The sequence below is a fragment of the Idiotropiscis lumnitzeri genome, chromosome 14 (genome assembly GCF_059441095.1).
Source record: "Idiotropiscis lumnitzeri isolate Australia: NSW breed Sydney's pygmy pipehorse chromosome 14, RoL_Ilum_1.0, whole genome shotgun sequence".
NCBI lineage: Eukaryota > Metazoa > Chordata > Actinopteri > Syngnathiformes > Syngnathidae > Idiotropiscis > Idiotropiscis lumnitzeri.
The window spans coordinates 4,798,801-4,820,620 of record NC_142404.1 but is presented as its reverse complement, the minus strand read 5'-3'; the positions used below and the strand labels follow the sequence as shown (position 1 = coordinate 4,820,620).

General features: G+C 41.3%; 2 protein-coding genes across 6 annotated transcripts in view; one reads left to right on the top strand and one right to left on the bottom strand.

The window, feature by feature from the left end:
- Window positions 1-4,310, top strand: part of kiaa2012 (KIAA2012 ortholog) — a 15,878-nt gene extending 11,568 nt beyond the window's left edge. The window contains 7 exon segments of the mRNA XM_088314962.1: window positions 119-314; window positions 360-489; window positions 1,406-1,797; window positions 2,335-2,525; window positions 2,591-2,763; window positions 3,409-3,622; window positions 3,692-4,310. Coding sequence (XP_088171088.1) covers window positions 119-314; window positions 360-489; window positions 1,406-1,797; window positions 2,335-2,525; window positions 2,591-2,763; window positions 3,409-3,622; window positions 3,692-3,863 — 1,468 coding nt within the window. The 3' untranslated portion in view covers window positions 3,864-4,310.
- LOC148323175 (interferon alpha/beta receptor 2-like) overlaps window positions 1-21,820 on the bottom strand; it is a 22,701-nt gene extending 881 nt beyond the window's left edge. Inside the window, exons 1-8 of one of the 5 annotated variants that reach the window (XM_088314965.1) lie at window positions 21,578-21,820; window positions 21,162-21,310; window positions 20,437-20,566; window positions 14,702-14,826; window positions 13,143-13,291; window positions 11,922-12,081; window positions 10,307-10,422; window positions 5,864-8,363 (exon numbers count right to left, since the gene is read on the bottom strand). In XM_088314965.1, the coding sequence (XP_088171091.1) occupies window positions 7,647-8,363; window positions 10,307-10,422; window positions 11,922-12,081; window positions 13,143-13,291; window positions 14,702-14,826; window positions 20,437-20,566; window positions 21,162-21,210 (1,446 nt within the window). In that variant the 5' untranslated portion in view covers window positions 21,211-21,310; window positions 21,578-21,820 and the 3' untranslated portion in view covers window positions 5,864-7,646. Of the gene's footprint in view, window positions 1-5,863; window positions 8,364-10,306; window positions 10,423-11,921; window positions 12,082-13,142; window positions 13,292-14,650; window positions 14,827-15,559; window positions 15,679-20,436; window positions 20,567-21,161; window positions 21,311-21,577 lie in introns of those variants that run through there. The other 4 variants (XM_088314964.1, XM_088314968.1, XM_088314967.1 and 1 more) reach the window with 4 other exon arrangements.

Below are 21,820 nucleotides of genomic sequence, written 5' to 3'. Positions count from 1 at the left end.
TTCCGTAGAAGCAGTCATTAAAAAAAAAAAAAAAAAAAAAAGACTGACTCTTTGAAATGTTCAGAATAATTTAGCAGTAAGATCTGCACGTTGGCATTAATGGCATATGGTCATGTAGGAGAAAGGACGTGCAAACTGTCAAGTCACAAGCAGAAGGACTGCTGAGATCCAGAAAGAACAAAGCTGGAAATGTGAGCAAGCAGAAGAAAGAAGAGAGTGATGCTCGCCAGACTAAAAGCCACTTAGACGACAAGCCGATCAAGAAAAATGCAACAAAGACACAAAAACATTCTGTGGTGAGTCATGAGTCGTGTGTTCTTTTTTTTTTTTTTTTTGCCTAATGCATGATTCCGTTTCAGAAAAAGAAGAGAGGCATTAAGGAGAGAGAGAAGGGTGCGACTAGAACAAAGGAAGCAGCAAAGGAAGATCAAGGAAGAAAGGAAGAGTCGACCAGAAGAACACGACGAATGAAACTAAATCACAAAGATGGTAACACAATATCACAGCATCATCACATACAATATAAAAGTATTGGGAATAGGGTAAGGTTATTACAAAAACATTTTTGTTGACAAGAAAAATGAATAATGAAAAAAATGTCATGTCATTATCCACACCGCTTATCCTGTACAGGGTCGCGGGAGGGTGCTGGAGCCTATCCCAGCTGACTACGGGCGAAAGGCGCACTAGAGCCTGAACTGGTCGCCAGCCAGTCACAGGGCAGAATGAAAAAAATAAAACCCCATATTATCTAAAAAAATAAATAAATAAATGAAATCTAACTGTAATTCGAGTAAAATTGTCCTTCTTTTTCATCTTTGCCAATTAATAAACACAAGTTTTCAGGGTTCAAATTGTTGCACGTCTTTAAGAAGAAGGAAAGATTAAACATTCATTTGAGAATTCTTTACTTTATTACGCAATAGTTAGTGTCCTTTTTTTTCTTATCTTACACTCAACAAACACTACATATATAATAAAAACAAAACAAACTAATTTAAAAAAACTAAACTAAAACGAAGAATTTTGAAAAAACTAAATCTAATGAAAACTAACAAACCTGCTCTAAAAACTAATTAAAACTAACGGAATTTAAACATAAAAGTCAAAATGAAATGAAAAGTAACTCCAATGAAAAATACAAAACTATCACAACCCTGGAAGACGTGGTCAGACTGTACACGTGAATGAACTTAAAATAACGACAGGTAGACTCACACACTAGGAACTTCCCCAAATGGTTCCCGCAAAGTTGGATGCATAAAATTGTGCTAAATGCTGAAGAATGACTGAACTTTATGCTAAGGAATTATTAGGAGGTTTGTCACAATACTTTTGTGTCTGAATACATTGCGTATGCACAGAGTAAGAATGAAAATGAATGTTTTTTCCTTCACATTTGCAGATGGTCATAATGTCCCCCCACTTAAACAACTAAATGATTTTCCGGGGAAAGGAGAGGTGGCAGCTGAACAGGAAACAGGCGAAGGCTTACATGTAGAATCCCCCAGACATTTTGCAGAAAAACCAAAAGCCGTCACCAGCATAGAAGAAGACAATGATTGCCTTTCCGCCGATGACAACCACAGCAGTGACAGCCGTGTCCATTCAGTTTGTTTCCAAATGTCGCCTCCTGTGTCCATTGGCCTCGATGCCAGGAGCTCGCCGAGGTCTTCCTGCGAGGATCTAACGGCCAACATGGCGGTCCTCACATCCTCTCAAGGTCAACCAACGTTGTCGTGCTCCACCATCATGGTAACCGAGGAGCAGCTGATGTTAAAACGGGTGAAGACTGAGGTTGGTTCGGAGCACAATGGATGACCCGGTAAATGGTATGTTTTGAAATTGTTGTGCGGGAGTCAGATAGTTAGTACGGCAAAACATCCAAAGCCTAACACGCCGAAAATTGAACAAGTTCACACATTCGGAAATCGTGTGAGACTTCAGTTCAGTGAGCAGCGAAAGGATGACCTTCATAAGTGTTTTTTGTCACTGCAGAAGGATAGGTGACAAAGAGGAATTGTGATGAAAGCCGTAGAACAGGAAATAGATCTAACCAAAACAAGCAGATGCTAATATACTAAATTCAGTTTCTTGGAAAAACTGGTGTGTAATTGATGCTCACCAAGTGTGGTACCGAGCAACAGGTGTAAAATTACTTTTTTACTGGTTGTAATAATCATCATTAGAAAGTTCCACATCCTCATTGCCTGTCATAGAACAAACAAAAAATATTTATCTTGAAAAGGATATCAAAGATTCTAACAAAATCAAATAAATAAATAAAAATAAAAAAAAAAGCCTTTAAACAATGTCTTAATGCGTGGATTTCAGACCTCCAGAACTGATGAGGAGAAGATCCGTTGTCAGGCTGAGCAAGCTGAGATACGGAGGCAGGAGGTAGAGAGGAGGAGGCGAGAGCAAGAAGAGGAAGAAAGAATGCAGCAGCAGGAGAGGAGGCGGACAATGGACAACATGAGGAACGAGTTGGAGGAGGAACGGAGAAGGAGAGCTGAACATCTCAGGTTAATACATTTTTTCAGTTTGTGTTAGAAAGTTTTCTGTTGCCGCTTTGTTTCGACACCCTTAGATTGAAGAAGTTGGCAGAGGAAGAGGTGAGGAGGAAGGGCGAGCAGGAGGAACAGGAGCGAGCCAGACAGGAGCAAGTGGAGCGAGAGAGGGCGAGGAGGCGACAAGAGGAGAGGAGGCGACAGATGGAGAAACTGCAGAAGATGAGGGAGGAGGAAGCAAGAAGGAAGAAAGGTGAAATACAACTACCAGTAAGAATAACAATCATTTTAAACAAAGCTGGGCAGTCTGTCCCAGGGGCAGAACGGTCCGGCTTGGCCGGACGCCCATTCTTGTGGCGGGTTTTGGGGGTGACAAATTTAAAAAAAGGGCTCATTTAACAAAGGCCAGAGGTTGATTTCAGTCCGACCCACGAATCCGCCCTTGTGCGTGTGATGAACCTACTTGCGAAATGGGCAGACCACAAAAATAGCCTCAGAACGCATCAAAAGCGCCACTACCAACTGTTTGTGTATGAAGAGACGTGAGGCAGCAGTGTGCGTTCAGTTTCCTTATTCTGACATCACGGAACCCGCGCCTCCAACCTGCTACTAGGGCATACCATTGCATTGGTCACGTTCGTGGAAAGGAAGAAAAAAGCCCAAAATAAGGTAAGCGAATTTGAATAGTAAATTAGACAGCTAATGCTGTTTAAATTAACCTCTGCCATTAGTTTTTCGCGGTGGTGTCATGCACGGACAAGGGGGACAGGGGATGGAACGGGGTCGGTGGCTATAGGGTCGAGGCCGGAAGGGTACAGAGAAAACGTCCGCAGGGCGGGGGACTGGCAGGCAAAAAAGGGTCAAGTGCCCAACTCTGATTCTAAATATTTGATTGTAGCTGAAGTGGAACATCTACACCTGGAGGAACTGAGGAAGGAGGAGGAGGAGTGCAAGCTCTTGCAGGAGATGGATGTGAGTGAGAAGGATGAGTACCTCGCTATGAAGGAGCAGGAGAAGGAGGTCAGGAGGACCAAAGAGGAAGAGCATCGAATGAAGGAAGAACATGCTTTGAAGGCCGAAGACTCCAGCGTGCAGGCGGATCTACTGACCACGTAAATACAGTGTTGTACTTTCTTGTGTTGCTCATATTATGTCTCGCTTATACTTTGTTCTCCATGCAGGCAGATGGCGCTGTCGCAGCAGCAGATGGCCTTCAAAAGGGGTCTACTGTTAGAGGCCGAGGGGATGGGACGAACCCAGGGTATCTCCAGGCCTTGGGTCTATTCCTATTTCACTTTGTTACGGCCAGAGGACCTGAATTCCACTGAAACGCAAGACACCATGCACTTTTAAGACTGCTGTGTCAAAAGTAACCCAAATGGAGTGAAAACGCTAACCCAGCACTGGGCCCAAAATGGAACCAGCCACTGCTGGGTTAGTGATACTGAGCGCATTGCATTGAGGATTTGACCTTGGGTCAAGATTTTGAACCAACAAGAGGTACTCACTATTTATACTGAAAGCCACCCAGAAATCAGTACAGCTGATTAAAAAAATTACTAAATGGACTACATGCATGGCAAAATTGCTACCGGTCTTCATTCATGCTCTCAGAAGGAAAAATAACCTAATTCTTTAATGTGTGTTAATATGAGTTTGTATTTAATAGTTCAGAGCTGGTGCTTTTCAAGATGGAAATGTCATCCAAAGTTGTGACTTTTTAATCCCAGGGAACTAAAGCAAGGGTTTTATTCAAATAGTAATATGACGATAATGAATGAACAGTTAGTTTTCTTTTCTTTCTTTCAGAATCGACTTATTTCTTAAATAATGTTGTGTATAGCAGTAAACTATATTAGAGAAGTGAAGCCAAATCCATTATAGAAAACCTCTGCTGTAATGTGATTTTATAAAATACTGTTTTAAAATGTATCTAAAAATTACTCCCTTATGTATTTGTTCTACATAGAGCTACAAATAAATATAAACTACAAAACAAAAGTTACTATTTTCGACATGAAATTTTAATATTTTAAACTTTTTCAAGTTAAACTAATCTAAAGTGAAGCAACACAGAATCACTCCAAAAGACAACTAAATATAAATATACATATGTAACACCCTAAATAAATAATAATAATAGTCGGGATGCGGGAGTACAGCATCTTTATCGAGACTCTAGACTTTCTCATCAAACTAAAATAATGGCTGTAGGAGATCTAAGTAGTTTTAGAATTCGGGTGGTCCTGGTGTTTCAGCAGGGGTGGGCCAACTTTTTGATTTGTGGGCCACAATGGGTTCTAAAATTTGAGAGCGGGACCAGGAGCAGATGGATGGAGTGTTTTGGGAACCAACTCATGAGGGGAAAAAAACACAGTATATAGAGAAAACATCTTTACAATAAGGGCTGCTGAGTCAAAATCAAGTGGAAAAGTAGAGTAACTCGATTTTTGTAAATATTTTTTGTATGGAATTACACGTTTTGTTTTCTACGCTCTGTTTTGAGCAGCGTTATGTTCTTTTTGTCTAAAATTGTTAAATATGTTATATTGGTTATTGTAATTAACCTATGTTAAATAAAAAAAACATTATTAGCTTTTTTTACGTTCACATCAAATCCGTTTGAGCGTTTCGCTTTGTCCTGCATGTCATTCCAAATTGGTAAAACAGTTATTCTTCTACTCCTCATATTGTACTGCGTTGCAGTACGAGACCCGGTTCAAGCGCACATGCAGTCTGCCATCTAGTGGTGAATGGTGGTGTGGCGATGAGGAACTGTGTCGGCCTGCAAATAGCAAAATCCATGTATATTTGACGCCCAATGAAATGCATGGAAAGTGGGAATTTATTTTTTGTAAACCTACAAAATTCATTCAAAACCATTGATGAAACCTACAATATAGATTTCCCAAGCAAATTGGGTGTTGGCCCCCCAACGTTGCCTCCCCCCCAAAAAATGAATCTGCTAGTGCTGTTCCACGAGTATTCGGGGATCCACTGTCGTAGAGGCAACATCCATCCATCCATTGCTGGAGCCTATTCCAGCTGTCTTTGGGCTGTAGGCGGTGTACACCCTGAACTGGTTGCCAGCCAATCGCAGATAGAGGCGACATGTTAGTATCAAAAATAAAAATCACTTTTATATAATTGTTCAACTGGCCTGTGCCAGTTCTGACAGATGCACCACAATGTGGATCATGGTGGCCCGACAAGGCACCACAATGACAGCAATCAACATTAAAGTGAGTGTGGTAAATTTCGTTGTGTATGTGCGGGTCTGGCTCAGCTCCCTTCCGGACAGGTCGCCGGGCAAGGTTGGCTTGGTGATGGAAAAAACCTCTGACACACACCGGTGGTTGGAAAAATATTTTATTGATCTCAGCTGATGTCAGAAGTTCCAGAAAGAAAAAAAAAGGTGTCCCCCTCTCGAGTCTTCCCTTGTTATAGGGAAGGCAAACAAAAGACATGAATATCTAATTCTCCCTTATTGCATATGCATTCTTATTCTGCTGCCCCTTAACTGAACTTTTCATAAGCCTCCTACGGTACGGACCCCCTCGCAGTTGCGACTCCTTGGCGCCAGACCCCTTTTCTGTAAACACCTACCTTGGGGCGTCGATGACCCCTGTTCAAATCCTTGACCCTTCTTAAATAATGTTGAGGCCCGATGCCTCTCGAGACTCTAACTTATGTATTAGGGAGGTCCAACACAAGACTTGGTATTCCTAAAAGCAACAATATCGTCATGGCCATAAAATAAGTTGTATATGATAGACCTTGTGAAAATACACTACATGAGCCTGTTGTATTGAGATAGAAAACGTGTAGTTAAAATGTGTAGATTAAGGTCATTTATTTTATATTTTTCTTACTCAACATTTTGAATATTTATACATACACCTGTAGGTAGTTTTAAGACCAAATTATTCAGCATTAGTACCAATCCGTGACTGTAAATCATCAACATATGACAGAGCTGCACAGATGCAGCAATGTTACTGAAACATTACCAGAAGCTGTATGATTAATAATCATTACTATTGGCAGGAATAAAGTGCTTGGTGCCCCAATCAAATTATGTGCAACAGTTCGCAGTTAACAGCAACCCATATAGAATGGCCAGTACAGAGCATTTATGTGTGGACGCAACAAATCCAAGCTGGTTTCTAGCAAAGCCCAGTATAGTGAGTAGAGCTCATTTGATTTAAAAATATCAGATTTGTCTGCAGTCGGAACAAGGTTATATAGACAACCCACATTGCAAGATTCTGTAGTCAACTGAAATTCCAACCTGGAACCTCTGACCATTTTAGGCCCTGAACAGAATTTGACTTGGGGGGGGGGGGCCCTACTTGACAACAATATGTCCAAGTGTTACAAGTGGTAAAAGATTACACTTAAATGTTATAATAATTTTTTTTCCCTTTAATATGTTTGTGTTTAAATCCCCATGTTTTTTCGCAGGCCACAAGCAGCTTTTTGGTTGGCTTATGCCTCAGGCCGAATCTGCACTAAAATACTGTGTGTCTCATGCCGTGTTGACACCGTACACCAAGCAATTAGTCAGGTTAGCGCACCAGCTGAAGCTCATAGGTAGCTGGGATGGTGCAAAATAGCGTGCATCAAGCAAGTCCCCAACAGACCGATTCCCATTTTTGTAAACGATGGTGTAATCAGGATGCGCAAGCACTACAGAAAGGACAGTGGGCTGTGTTAATATGAACACACAAGCTGACTAACTAAAACATCACAAAAATTACTACTACCTAAAATAAATACCCACAGCTAACTCAATTGCAAGACAGGGTGAGTAACGTAGCCAGCTAGCAGTCAGTTTGTTTGTGTTTTTGCTCGTTATATTACAAAATGACGTGCTAGGAGCACATTACACTGGGGATACGTTTAAGTTTCCCAAGTGTTCCAAGATGCCGTTCTTTTGTACCACTTGAGTGTGCGCAGGTTTTGATGGCGTAGGACAGAAAGGGGTCAATTGGAGCAGCAGTAAGAAGGGAAGTTGAATGACTGTTCAAAAAAAAAAAAAAACAGTCTATATATCCTTAACAAGCAGAGTTATGGATGAAATACGTTAGCGTTGAACAAAATGGAGAAAATCTGTAATGTAAATAATAAATTATCTTATAAGACAGAAAATGAGCGCCTCATGTATAAAAACTGTTCATCTCGCTGTTCTTCTTCATCATCAAAGCTTGAAGTTCTTTCAATGGGTGCATCCCTGGTGTCCCACGTTTCTGGCAGCATCACTGAGATGCTGCCATGCTCCTTTAAATTAACAGTATCCACATTTGATTGGTTAAAAAAAGGTTTCTCCTCTTCCTCCACATACCTAGACAAAATTAGGGAGTGGAGGTTAACGTCTTGATTGTCCATTTGTTCCTCCAAATTTTCCACCTCAAACGGGTGTATCCTCTCAGCTGTGAAACTAGCTTGGCCTGAGTTCAACAGATCGTCAGAGAGTGACGCTGCGTTTGCGTGGGAATTTTTTGATTCATCATTTAAAAAATTGTGCTCCCAATTCCATGTTTGAGGCTGGGGATTAAAAGCACTTAAAGATAAAAACAAAGAGTTTGAGTTTGAACTGTTGTTTGGTAGTGATCCAGGCAGAGATGATACAGGCAGTGACGGAGATGACGATGACGATGACAGTAAGTTGGAGGCCCAATACATTTTGTAACCACTTCCTTTTACTGAAGAGCTTTCTATATCCCAAAGATATGATGTTTGACAGTCCTTCTCTTCACATGGAGTGTGCAGTGTTGGTATAATTAGGGGGGAAGACAAGGATGCATTATGGGGCACAACAACCTGGAACTCTTGAATATGACGGATGGATGTCTATAAAAAAATTAAGAAATGAAAATATATTTAGATAAAAACAACCAAGCAGACACTTTTTAAAAAAAAAATAAAAAACAATGTTGGATAATTAATGGATGGAAAGTGGTTATATTAACGGTGGTCAACTTCGGGGTAGAGACGAGGAAGAGAAGCATATCTGTGCTTACCAGTGTTGTTTTCATCAACGATGACGAAAATATTTCGTTAATGCCCCTTTTTTTCATGACGAGAACGAGACGATGACGAGCTAAACATGGCTCTTTGATGATGAAAACATGACGTGACATAAATTAATTTTCGTTGACGAGACTGGACGAAATTGTTAGCGTGTGGTCTGGCAGACGTTCAGATTTTATGATATCCGCTTCCTATTGTACATGTAATCTGTCGTTCAAAAATTGCGATGCTGGTGCAACCCATCCTCGTGTGGGTACGCCCACCACCGGGACAACACGCACCGTCGCTCGCACTGGCACAACACGAACATGTCTGCGGTCATTCGGCTCACACACACTGACACGCTTTCGTTTGACGGACCGTGGCGACAGTGACACTCGGTAGGCCACTTGGTTCTTACCACAGCAAGATGTGACAATTAAAGAAGAGATATGTTTGATAAGAGTTTGTACTCGTGCTACTGTATTAGAACAAGTCAACTACGAGTCCATGTTGTTAACACATTTTTAATTTGTTTATTTATGTTGCTTTAAGTGAAATAATGCCAAATGAAATGTTTTGGTGCTCGGCTTATTTTGGAGCAGGCGTGGGCAAACTACGGCCCGGGGGCCACATGCAGCCCGTTAAACGTTTTGAACCGGCCCGTCGAAAAAAATTAAATGAACAAATAAATAATGTGGTGTGTCAAAGACATGTTGTTGTAATTCTTTTGTTCACTTTCATTTAAAATAAAATGTTGTTTTTTTTTCTCAGATGAGGTGGGGTTACCAAAACACTCCATCCATCTGCTCCTGGTCCGGCCCCTCTGTCAAATCTCAGAACCCATTGTGGCCCGCCAATCAAAAAGTTTGCCCACCCCTGTTTTGGAGCAATGAGCATTGATTCCACTGTTACCGCTTTTATCTGTTTGTAATGCAGAATCCTTAGTAGTGGATCAGAGAGTCTTTGCTATTGGGTGGAAACCTTGCATGCTAATTTTGAACTAAAACCGACTAAAACCTTGAGTTTTCGACGACTAAATTTACGAAAACTAAACCAAGACTTTTTTTTGAGTTTCCATCGACTAAAACTAGACTAAAACTAGAATAAAGCTATCACGAATAGGAATGACTAAATGTGACGAAAACTAATGAGCATTTTTGTCCAAAAGACTAAGACTAAATCTAAAATGCCCGCCAAAAACAACACTGGTGCTTACCCGTGTTTTTTAACGACATTGTGGCTGATTTAATTTTGTTACACCCATACTATCTGGACTACAACTTTAATCAAAGCAGACATTTTACTAAAGTTCACTTTTTAATGGTTGTGTTGTGTTCACAGCGGAGTAAGATGCACCGAGGACAGCTAAAGCCAGTAAAGCCACTCCAGCAATTTATTTGATATTCTAAAATATATTTATTAATAATTTTCTCTGCTTGCCTATGTATTGGTCAAGCCCCTCTTAAGCCTCACGAGGAGGCATAACTGCTCTAAAATCACTCTTCCTTCATCTCTCCTACTGGCTACACTAATTGATGTCACAGCGACACTAAACCCGAATATACATTTTTTTCAATGAGGGTGGCACTGCACCATGAAACGGTATTCCGTCTGTGTGCCGTGAAAACTCACACAATAAATGGGCTTGGCGATGGCGTGCCGCTAGTTGCATTGTGATAACGCCTTTCTTTACCAACCTTTGTCTCAATCCACTTATATAGTATTCGTGATTTATGGAGTTAGTGCAAGTGATGTGTGACCTCAACTGCTGGCTAACTTACCAGAACTGATGGCTCGTGAAGATTTCTCAGACAGACGAATCCAGTATAGCGGACAAGGATCACAATGATGATGATAGCAATGGACAAAAAACACAACACAGCTGAGATCACAGAATCTAGAAAGAGAAGAAACAAATGTTAACAAATATTTTATCTATTGAATGAAACAGATGGGAAATAATTATGAAGACAATCAGGGACATTATTCAGGAATACTTCTCACATGTACTACTGAAATGCTCTCACTCATGGTTGAATTGACCACTGATTTTTTATTTTTTTTTAAATTGTATAAATCGAATCACCCATGCAGTCACAAACAAATAAGTTAAAGGCTTTTTATCATTACAGCGTTTCCCCCTCTGTATAATGGACAGGCATTAGGAGGGTTTCCTTACACTTAGATACGTTTATACTGTGTATATTTGCATGCTTTTTATGAATGTCTGCTGCTAATGTTATACATTAACGGCTACGCTACGCCGCCGACTCTGTGTGATCTATATCTTTGCTGCTGTAACACCTCAAATTTCCCCATTGTGGGACTAATAAAGGACATCTTTATCTTCATCTTTTAACTCACACACCAACTGAATCAAACATACACACTACTGAAACGCTCACATACCAACCAGAATAGTTTTTAATCACACACACACATTACCGAAACACTCACACACACGATCACTCGTGAAATGCACTATCATCTGTAGCTTCTGTCAGGAGAGCATGTGAACCAAATGTTTGTTTAAGCTCATATTTATATTTACACTCACTGACGAGCCATGTCAGGAGGAAAAAAATGCATACTGTACGCTATATGGGATCTTCTTAACTCATTATCATGTCGTGAACTCATTCACTGCCAAATGTTTCCAATGCAAATGTACCCATTGCCAGCTGTTTTAGAAAACTGACAGGTCTAGATTAGGTGATTATTACCAAATTGGAAGTTGTTGATTGGATTCTACAGCAACTGAGGGTAACCATATCCTCAGAGGGGCCGCTATGAAGAGTCCGGCCTTGACCAACTGGGAAGGGACCCTCAACACCGAAGTAGTCAACCTGCAACGCTTCATTTGATTGACTTATACATGATTTCAACTACTATTGTATCGCATCATAGTATGTGTTAAATGTCGCCCACTCAGCAACCTGGGTCTTCATTCCATCCCATTTCTTCAGCAACTGGTTGGCACTCGCGCTTGTAACTGAGGCGGTTTCACACACTTACTGCCACTTTCCCCACGCCGCCGGTGTCCACGCCTCTTACGCCAGGAACGGTGCACTGTGCCTCTCATGTGTACAAAAGCGCGCTTACAGGGTGTTAAAAAGGATATACAGTCAAAATAAAAACAAATAATACGGCTAATGGACGGAATGATTCTTAAAAAGAATAGTTTGCGACCCTAGATGCAAGGGAAAAAACAGGGGATTCAGTGCTCAACTCCCCACCCCTTGGCACGCACATGGTCCTACACTTACTTTTTATAAATTGTGCCTTGAGATAACCTACAGTATGTTAAGATCAGGCAAAGTTGTATTCCATTTATTAACATTTACGTAGAATGTGAATTGAAAGAGAGAATGTCAAGTCAAAAGAAGGACCATTTACCTGAAGAATAAATCCCTGGGGTAACAACGCAATGAGGCTGGCTGAAGTTGGACACCCTCGGGACGAGGCGGTCAGAGAATTGAACTGAGATGCAGTAGCGCCTGCCCGGAGCCACGTTCTTCAAAACAGTTCCCTTCAGAGATTTGGTTTTCTGAAAAAACTGTGCCCACCAGCATAGACCCCATGGAAACATTACAATACAAGATTATTGCAAGAAAAATACAAGCTTTCACTCATATTAACGGGCTAAATTATTAACAACCGTCAAAAACAGTTAAATACCAATAACGGTCTCAAAGAAATTACTAACCTTTATTTTAATTTTATTTCGGCTATATGAACCTTAGTTTGCTCCTTTACCTCTCCACTCTCATTTCTAACTTGTAATCAAATTAACTGTGCTCATTTTGTGCTGTGTGATCATGCTGAAATGTGATTTTTAAGATTATATGAAAACGTCCATCGTGCCATAAATTATTTTGACGTGTGACGTGTATTGAGTTAGCTCTGTTGCTACACTTGAGTATCATCCAAACGTTTCAAATCAGCTCAGCTCGAAACAACAGCTATTAAACACTTCCATCCATCCATTATCCAAGACGCTTATCCTCACAAGGGTTGCGGACGTGCTGGAGCAGTCGGCGGGGTACACCCTGGCCTGGTTGCCAGACAATCGCAGGGCTCACATAGACAAACAACCATTCACACTTGGACATGGTTACAAGGATCTTGGGGTCGAACCCACAACCTCTGGGCTGGGAGACCGCCACTCTACCACTGAACTGAATCATTTACCTCCTTCTCTGACTTATGCACATGCAAAAATATGATAACTTACTACTACAATGTTACATTGGAGTCAGGTTTTATACGAACAGTAGTGATATGCCCTGGAGGGGGCAATGGAAAGATAAAGGATAAAAATAGGACAGCGGGGAAAGAGATCAGGATAAGGGTAGTGGATGGGGCAGTGCAGTTGGCACGTGGTGGGTGTGGCTACGTAACTTCTAAACACCCTTAGAAATTGAATGAAAGTGAGCGGAAAACAAGGTTTGCAAGGTCATAAGAGTTGTGTATGGCATTTAGAGCGTGGCCCCACACCAAGCTAACCAACTAAGTTACATGGGTGTGTGTATACAGACACATGCAAGTGAACAAGTAAATGAAAAAGTGAACAACATATTTCCTCTACACTTTGAATATAATGGTCCTGAACATTACCAGAAAGCTTCCTTCAAAACTGCTCTCGATCCTGAGTTGGTAACTGAGTGAGTTGTAGAACTCCCTCAGATGCTGCATTTCAGGCTGAAGGTCCACACACAGGTTTTTTCCACAAGGAGTCACAGCCACCACTGGCAGGTCCAGGTGAGCTAAAATCACACAAGTTAAAGAGAAAGTGAAGCTTGATTAAAGGAGGTGAAGTTTTCACTAACAAACTCAATGTATATATTTTTTGATCAGGAAACTGAAATTAGTTTTCGTTTTCTTTTTTATCTATTCATTTTTTAGAATTTAGGAAATAAGTGATGACTTGGAAAGAAAAACTACTTTTAATGCTTCCAAGAAAAATGCCCGACTCCATTTAGATCATATTCATAGATCAAAGAAGGCTATTAGAATAGTCTATGATTTAAAATACACTTCATATGTGGTGATTTTACAGTAATTCCAAGATTAATTTTATATTTAAGTATTATTCGAGTAAATACCTGTCACAAGCTTCACACAAAAAATTGTAGTTGAAAAATGTGATTAATCGCAATTAATTATGGAATATTTGCGATTAATTAGTTAAAAAATGTAATCGCTTGACAGCACTAAAAATGAGTAATTAAATGAAAAAAATCATTGAAACAATCAAGTTACCTATTGAAATGTAAATTGGGGCTACCCATTAGTTAACAAATGTCCAATATTAGCTTTTTCAATATATTGCCTGAATGGTTTCCAAATATTATCGGATTCATCCAGTTTATTTTTGAAGAAAATAAGAGATTCTCTCTATTGCCATTCACTGTCCCTTAGATTGGATCTATGCTCCAACTGTAGGTGGTTCATATTTTTTCCAATTAATAGCTATACTCCTTTTGGCCTATGACATGTAAAAGTCTATGAATGAATGAAAGAAAATCTCATAAAGGTACCAACACGACTACTGTTTTTTTATCGGATTACAAATCCTCCATATAGCTATTATATTCAACTCTTTCTTAAATCGTATAGTTCTTTAATGCGAGTGGTCCATGCCTGTCAATCTGTCTTTACTTGGATCCAGGGCACAGTTAAAGTCACTTGCTATAATAGATCTTCCTGGCAGTGCGGAGATTCTCAAAAACAAATTGTCAAAAAATCAGCATAATCCTCATTTGGTCTGTTAACAAAGTTGAGTCGAGTAAAAAGAACATTTCCCTGTATTATGAGAAATCTCCCATTTGGGTAGCCTGTCACTTATCAATGCTAAAAGGAATAGGTTTATGTATCAATCATTACCCTCCCTAGAGTTAGAGGAGTAGGGAGAAGAAAAAACCTGCCCTGACCATCTTTGCATGACCTTAATTGCCTCCTCATAACCTGTTTTATTTTAACAAGTTTACATAGACCTCTACAATTCCAAGAAACACATTGAATTAACATGTCATATCCAAACTATTCAATAATAACTTGTAAGGATAACACTTAAATACACAAAACCAAAATCAACCATGATTAGGTACCAAATTGTCACTAACTGTCTTTGATGGGCTGGAATCCAGGATGGGTCACTGGTCGAGAGGCCTTACCCTGCCACTTGGCTGTGACCTGAGTTATGTAGACCTCCCTTGGATCGGAGAAGGCCTCTGTCATGTTGCAAACCAATGGGTACTGGACATGCTGACAGACAGCCACCGGGACCCAGGCAGTTCCCCTATAAGACAAAATAACAGGAACGCAAGCAGATTTCAAGGTAAGACAGAAAACTTTTATTTGGGTAAAAATGAAGAATAGTGGGTCTATATTCTGATCAATTTCAATGCATCTTGAGCAATGTAATACATGAAGACGCAAGAATGCACACTAAAGTTGCAGCAGCTTAAGCAGGGAAGCCCAGATTTCTCTCTTCGCAGCAACTTCATCCAGCTCTTCCTGGGGGACCCCAATGCATTCCCAAGCCAGCAGGGAGACATAGTCTCTCCAGCGTGTCCTGGGTTGCCCTCAGGGCCTCCTCTCAGTGGGACATGCCCGGAACACCTCACCAGGGAGACGTTCAGGTGGCATCCTGACAGGATGCCCGAGCCACATCATCTGGGTCCTCTCAATACAGAGAGGAGAGAGAGGAGGGAGAGCCCTGACACCCCGCGGATGAGACTCATTTCAGCCGCTTGTACCCGGGATCTTTCTCTTTCGGTCACAACCCACAGGCCGTGACCATTGGCGAGGGTAGGAACGTAGATCGACCGGTAAATTGAGAGCTTTGCCTTTTGTCTCAGCTCCCTTCCATGAAGGACCAATACAGTCTGCGTCACTGCAGACGCGGCACCAATCCACCTGTCTGTCGATCTTGTGTTCCATTCTCCCCTCACTCTTGAACAAGACTCAAAGACACTTAAACTACTCCACTTGGGGCAGGATCTCATCCCCGACCTGAAGAGGGCACTCACCCTTTTTCGAATGAGGAAGGTCTCAGATTTGGAGGAACTGATTTTCGTCCCAACCGCTTCATACTCTCTGTGAACCGCTCCAGTGAGAGTTGGAGATCACAGCTTGAAGAATCCAACAGAATCACATCATCTGCAAAAAGCAGGGATGGAATACCGGGGTCATCAAACCGGACACCCTCAACCTTAGCTATGCCAAGTAATTCTGTCCATAAGAGTAATGAACAGAATCCGTAACAAAGAACAGCTTTGGCGGAGTCCAACCCTCAGTGGAAATTAATCCAACTTACTGCCTGCAATTTGTACCAAACTCTGACACCGGTCGTACAGGGATCGAATTGCTCATACTAGTACATCAGATACCCAATATTTGCCTTTTCCAAGTCAACAAAAAACATGCAGACGGGTTGAGCAAACTCCCAAGAACCCTCGAGGATCCTGCCGAGAGTGTAGAGCTGGTCCACTGTTCCACGGCCAGGATGAAAACCACACTACTCCTCGTAAATCTGAGATTCAACTTCCTGATGGACCTTCCTCTCCACACCCCTGAATAGACCTTAACAGGGAGGCTGAAGAGTGTGATTCCCCTATAGTTGGAACACACCCTCCAGTCAACCTTCTTAAAAAGGTGAGACACCACCCCAGTCTGCCAATCCAGAGGCACTGTCCCTGATTTCCATGCGATGTTGCAGAGGTGTGTCAACCAGGTCAGCCCCACAACATTCAGACCCTTTAGTACAGGCATGTCCAAAGTCCGGCCCGGGGGCCAAATGCGGCCCGGGGTCAAACTTAATCCGGCCCGCAGCCTCTGTAATAAAATTAATACATTCTGGCCCGCACATATACAGTACTGAGTGCGCGCTCTTCCTAACTGCTGTTCTTAATTTACCCACTAGAGGCAGTATCACTACAAGGCATCAGCCCGGGTGACCTTTACCCCCAATTTATAAAATGGCGACAATAAACAAAAAAAGGAAAGTTGACTGCGAGGGTCGACGCTTCAAAGATGTGTGGAAATTGGACTATTTCTTCACAGAAATACGTAACAACTGTGTCTGTCTCATTTGTAAAGAGACCGTGGCTCTTTTTAAAGAGTTCAATGTCAAACGACATTACCAAACGAAACACGCTGACATGTATGACAATTTGACCGGGGAGGAACGCAGCAAGAAATTGGCGCAACTTGAAGCGGGTTTATTCTCACAGCAGCAGTATTTTGCAAGAGCCCGAGAGTCAAATGAGAATGCCACGAAAGCTAGCTACGAGGTAGCAACACTGATCGCGAAGCATTGCAAACCTTTCACCGAGGGTGAATTTATCAAAGACTGCATGATGACTATGGCGAAGAAAATATGTCCCGAGAAGCAGCAAGAGTTTGCCAAAGTTTGCCTGGCACGTAACACCGTAGCACGCAGGATTGAGGAAGTGTCGTCAGACATCAAAAGACAATTGGGGGTCCAAGGAAAGGAGTTTGATTTTTTTTTCGCTGGCTTGCGACGAAAGCACAGACGCCTCGGACACTGCCCAGTTGCTTATTTTTTTGAGAGGAGTGGACAATGAAATGAACGTTACTGAAGAACTACTTGACCTGCAGAGCCTGAAAGCCCAAACGAGAGGAACAGACCTATTCTCTTCTGTTTGCGCTGCCGTGGATGACTTAAAACTCCCGTGGAATAAAATTTCTGGGATTATTACGGACGGCGCACCATCCATGGCTGGCGAACGAAGTGGATTAGCGACACTAATATGTAACAAAGTAAGTGAAGAAGGGGGTAGCGCTGTAAAACTCCATTGCATCATTCATCAGCAAGTTCTGTGTGCCAAACATCTCCAATACGAACATGTTATGAAACCGGTGATAAAGGCTATTAACTATATTCGCTCCAGAGCGCTATGCCACCGCCAGTTTCAACAGTTTCTCAGCGATGTTCATGCAGAATATGGAGATGTTGTCTATTTCACTGACGTGCGATGGCTTAGTCGGGGTTCTGCACTGTCGCGCTTCTACTCTCTTAAGCAGCAAATCTGTGAGTTTTTGGCTGAAAAGGGACAACCTATGCAAGAACTAAATGACCCCATGTGGCTAGCTGATTTGGGTTTTCTAGTTGACATTACAAAGCACCTTAATGTCCTGAACACCAGTCTCCAGGGACCAGACGGAGTCATAAACCAACACATCAAAGCCTTTGGAATCAAGCTCAAACTGTTTGAAAGACACCTGTCGCAGACCCAGCCCAATACTGCACATTTCTCAGCGCTGCAAGAAATCATAATCAGATTCCCAGAGAGCAATATCAGTGCACAAACGAAGAGGTACGCATCAGATATGAAATCTTTGGCTGAAGAGTTCACACAACGCTTTCGGGATTTTGCAGCTATTGAGAAGGACATCGCTCTTTTTTCATCACCTTTCTCCGTGGACACAGACAATGTTCCAGCCCATTTACAGCTGGAGCTCATTGAGTTGCAGTGTGACGCCGAGAGCCGTAGTCGGCACCAGCAACTTTCTCTTGCCAACTTTTACAGAGAGCTGGATAAAGGCAGGTTTCGAGAGATTCGAGAGTTTGCTAAGAAAATGTTGAGCTTGTTTGGGTCGACGTATTTGTGTGAAAAGACATTCTCTGTAATGAACTTAAATAAGAGTCGTCTGAGGACACGGCTCACAGACTCTCATCTGCGAGACATCTTGCGCATTAATACTTCTGCCTTTGAGCCAGACCTGGCCTTTGTGCTGCAGTCCAGATCTCAGTATCACCCGTCACATTAATGCAGGCAAGTCATTTGTCATTAAAATAACTGACTTAATTTTGTTTTGTTCAGTCACAAATTCAGACAAGTTGTCGGTTTTCATTCCAGAATAAAATTTTCAATCAACATTTATATTTGATATGTCATATATATCAAATTAGTCCTGCACTTGTGGTAATCATTTCTGTTTTTCAAAAATTCTGTGGACATTGAACTCCCATGATGATAATATAATTCATGTTCATAATATAATTCATGTTCAAATATTATTTGCACTCAAGAGTATAATTACTTCTGTTTAAGAATAAAAAGTTAAGCAAATATTCAATTGCATGTGATGTTCATATTTCAAATGAACCAAAATACATGTTTGATGGTTTAAATGCAAATAAAAAAGCAAAATGTGAAACACAGAATCGCTTGCTAAAATGTGTTTGAATATATTGTTGTTTATGCAGTGAATGTCAGCCGAGGTCGGCCCCCTCCACATTTTGCAACTTCAAATCCGGCCCGCTTTGCAAAAAGTTTGGACATCCCTGCTTTAGTAGCTTCAGGCAGATCTCATCCATCCCCGGGGACATGCAACCAAGGAGCTTTTTAACAACCTCAGTGACCTCAACCCCAGAAAGCCTGTTTCAGAGACCCCAGACTGTGCTTCCTCATGGGAAGGTATGTCGGTGGAATGGTGGATGCCCACACCTGCTCTGCGTCTCTAACTGTGGGCAACTCCAGAGCGATAAAGAGTCCAACCCCTCTTGAGAGGACTGGTACCAGAACCCCAGCTGTGTGTGGAGGCGAGTCGGACTATATCGAGTTGGAACTTCTCCACCTCGCACACCAGCTCAGGCTCTTTTCCTGCCAGGTGACATTCCATGTCCCTAGTGCCAGCTTCTGTAGCTGGAGGTTGGACCTCTGGCCGCCGCCGCCCATCTCGCTCTGCACCCGACCCCCTTTTGGCACCTACCAAGGGTGGTGCGCTCATGAGAACGACTTTTCATTCAAAACTAAATCTAATACAGCAGTAACGAAGAATGAAGCAGTCAATCGTGGCATTTTCATATCGTGCTGGCTATAATACACCTCAGTAGTAATCTTTTTAAATTACTACTCCAGCTGATTCACCAATAAACAGAGTTTCCCCTCCCAATCTAATAATATTAGACTGATTAACATCTGGTCAGGCAATCACACTCCTTAGCCTCCCTGGTAAGGTGATTTGGGAGAAAAAGGTCAGACACCTCTAAAATTTGAAACTGTGCAAGAAAATTTTTCATCGACTTGTGCATGTGCGACCAGTAAATTTTATGTTTTTGATTGTTTTTTGCTGCTTTTGCTCCACACTTCTGCCCATGTATTAGTGAAATTGTGAAATTTGAGTAGACGGAAATATTTACTTTGCAAGTCAATTTACAACGTGCGCCCCTAAAATTTCAGGTGAGGGGCCACAGTGCACCAAGTAAGAAAACAAACAAACAAACAAAAAAGTTAATTTGAAGTCCTGGTCTGACGGGATATTGAACCTCAAATTCAGGAGGAGCAGTGTGGTTCCCGCCCTGGCAGAAGAATAGTGGACAAGCTGCCTCAGCAGGGTCCTGGGGGGGTGCATGAGTGTTTGTGGAACTGGAGAAGGTATTCAACTGTGTGTCTCCTGACGGTCAGGTGGGGGGGTACTCTGGGAGTAATAGGTATCCGACTCCCAAATGCGGATTGTTCGCGCCCTCTCATCACCAATGTCAGAGTTTTGTCTGCATTGCCAGCAGTATGTCCTCTTAGCTGATTAAAAACTAATTATGAAATAAAAATTAAAATAAAAAAAAAACAATTTTGTCAATGGAATAATCGCAACCTGTCCCCGGATAACTGAAAGAAAACAGATCGATGAATTGAAGATCTGCTCATAATTGTACAACAATAAAAAGTTGTAACATTACCTTCAGAAATTGTACGGTAAATTGCTATGATAGCAACGGTTTCACCTCTAGAAGCAAGGATTCCAAACATTTTGAAAGACTGGCTGCGGTTGTACTCCAATGTACCACAGTACTCATGAGAATCGTCTAGCTTCGAATAAAGCTATGATTTATGTCACTGAACTAAATGATTACATAAAAATTAACAATAAAGAAACTCACACATCTGTGTTGATGCTGATTTGGTAATACATATCTGCAGGTGTGCCTGGTTCAGGTTCCCATGTTAGCATATGGATGAAATTAATGGAGCTGATTCCCACGTTGACTGGTTGGGGAAGTTCATTCAAAACTGAAAAACAAACACAAGGATCAGTAATCTATTGCATGTATGTTCCTAGTCTCCTTACAAATTAAATGCTTAAGTTATTTTTAAATGTAGCAAATCACCCAGTGTTGGTATGATGACTGGACAGCTACTTGTGTATAATTGAAACTCTGTTTTGTCAATAAGTAAATGAAAAAAATAATCCATTGGTCCATTAATCCATGATAACGATGAGTGAAAAACGGTCAAAATTGGGAATAATCCTGTGAAATTGTTTGTCCCAGTGAAGCTATCATTGACGGTATGTATACATAAAATGTTGAAACTTGTACTGTATCTATTTACTGCTGATGAAATCATTACAGGTGTATTTTTTAATGATACAAAGTGAGCCCTGAAGAGATCAACTGTATGCGTAATATATATATTGTGGACCATCGTGAAGACTTCTTTTTAAGTAAGTTGGTTTTCTAGTTACTATGGATTTGAATCAATTTGAACTTGTTCGTGTGAAACAATGTCGGTGACACACTGCAGCATCTCGCAGCTATAAATAACTTGTGTTAACAAGAACTAAAATATTTGAATTGTGGTGCTCATAACAACGTGCAGTACACACCTGAGAGAACACGGGGAAGTGACGTAAGCGTCCAAAAAACAAAAATCATCTCAGTTTGTCTCCTGCTGGCCTTCCGGTTCAGTGTACCCGTCTATACTCGTCCACTTTCAGAATGAGTCCGTCTGGATAGTTTTTCAGTTTGACTGTGTCTTGTTGAAGTAAACCACATTGTGTTATGTATAACAGGCTTATTTTAGACTGCGTGTATAATCAAATAACCAAATACTACATCTCAACAACAAACAAACAGAATAACACAAACAAATAACAAAAGAACATACAACTCGTTAAATGAAGCTTGCGCTTGGTTAAACTAAGCGCCTAGGTAATAATAAAACTCGTTAGACAGAAGATAACACGAAATAATTAAACAAGTTTACGTTATGTGAAATGAAATATATAGATACCGCAGCTACCTTCAATGGAAAACGTTCCCTATACAGTATATTTGTCCTCCGGTCCGTCATACCCAGGCTGGAAGTGTTCGTAAAATCGTTGCATAAACATTAACTGCAATAACGAACGACTTCGTACTGCGATACTGTAATTCGAAGACGTCCAATTGCATTGTCGGTTCCTGAAGGTACCTTGTAGGAAATCACATGATCGCTTCAGCGTGGTACGGGAACGTACAAACAAGATTATCGTTGAGCGCATTG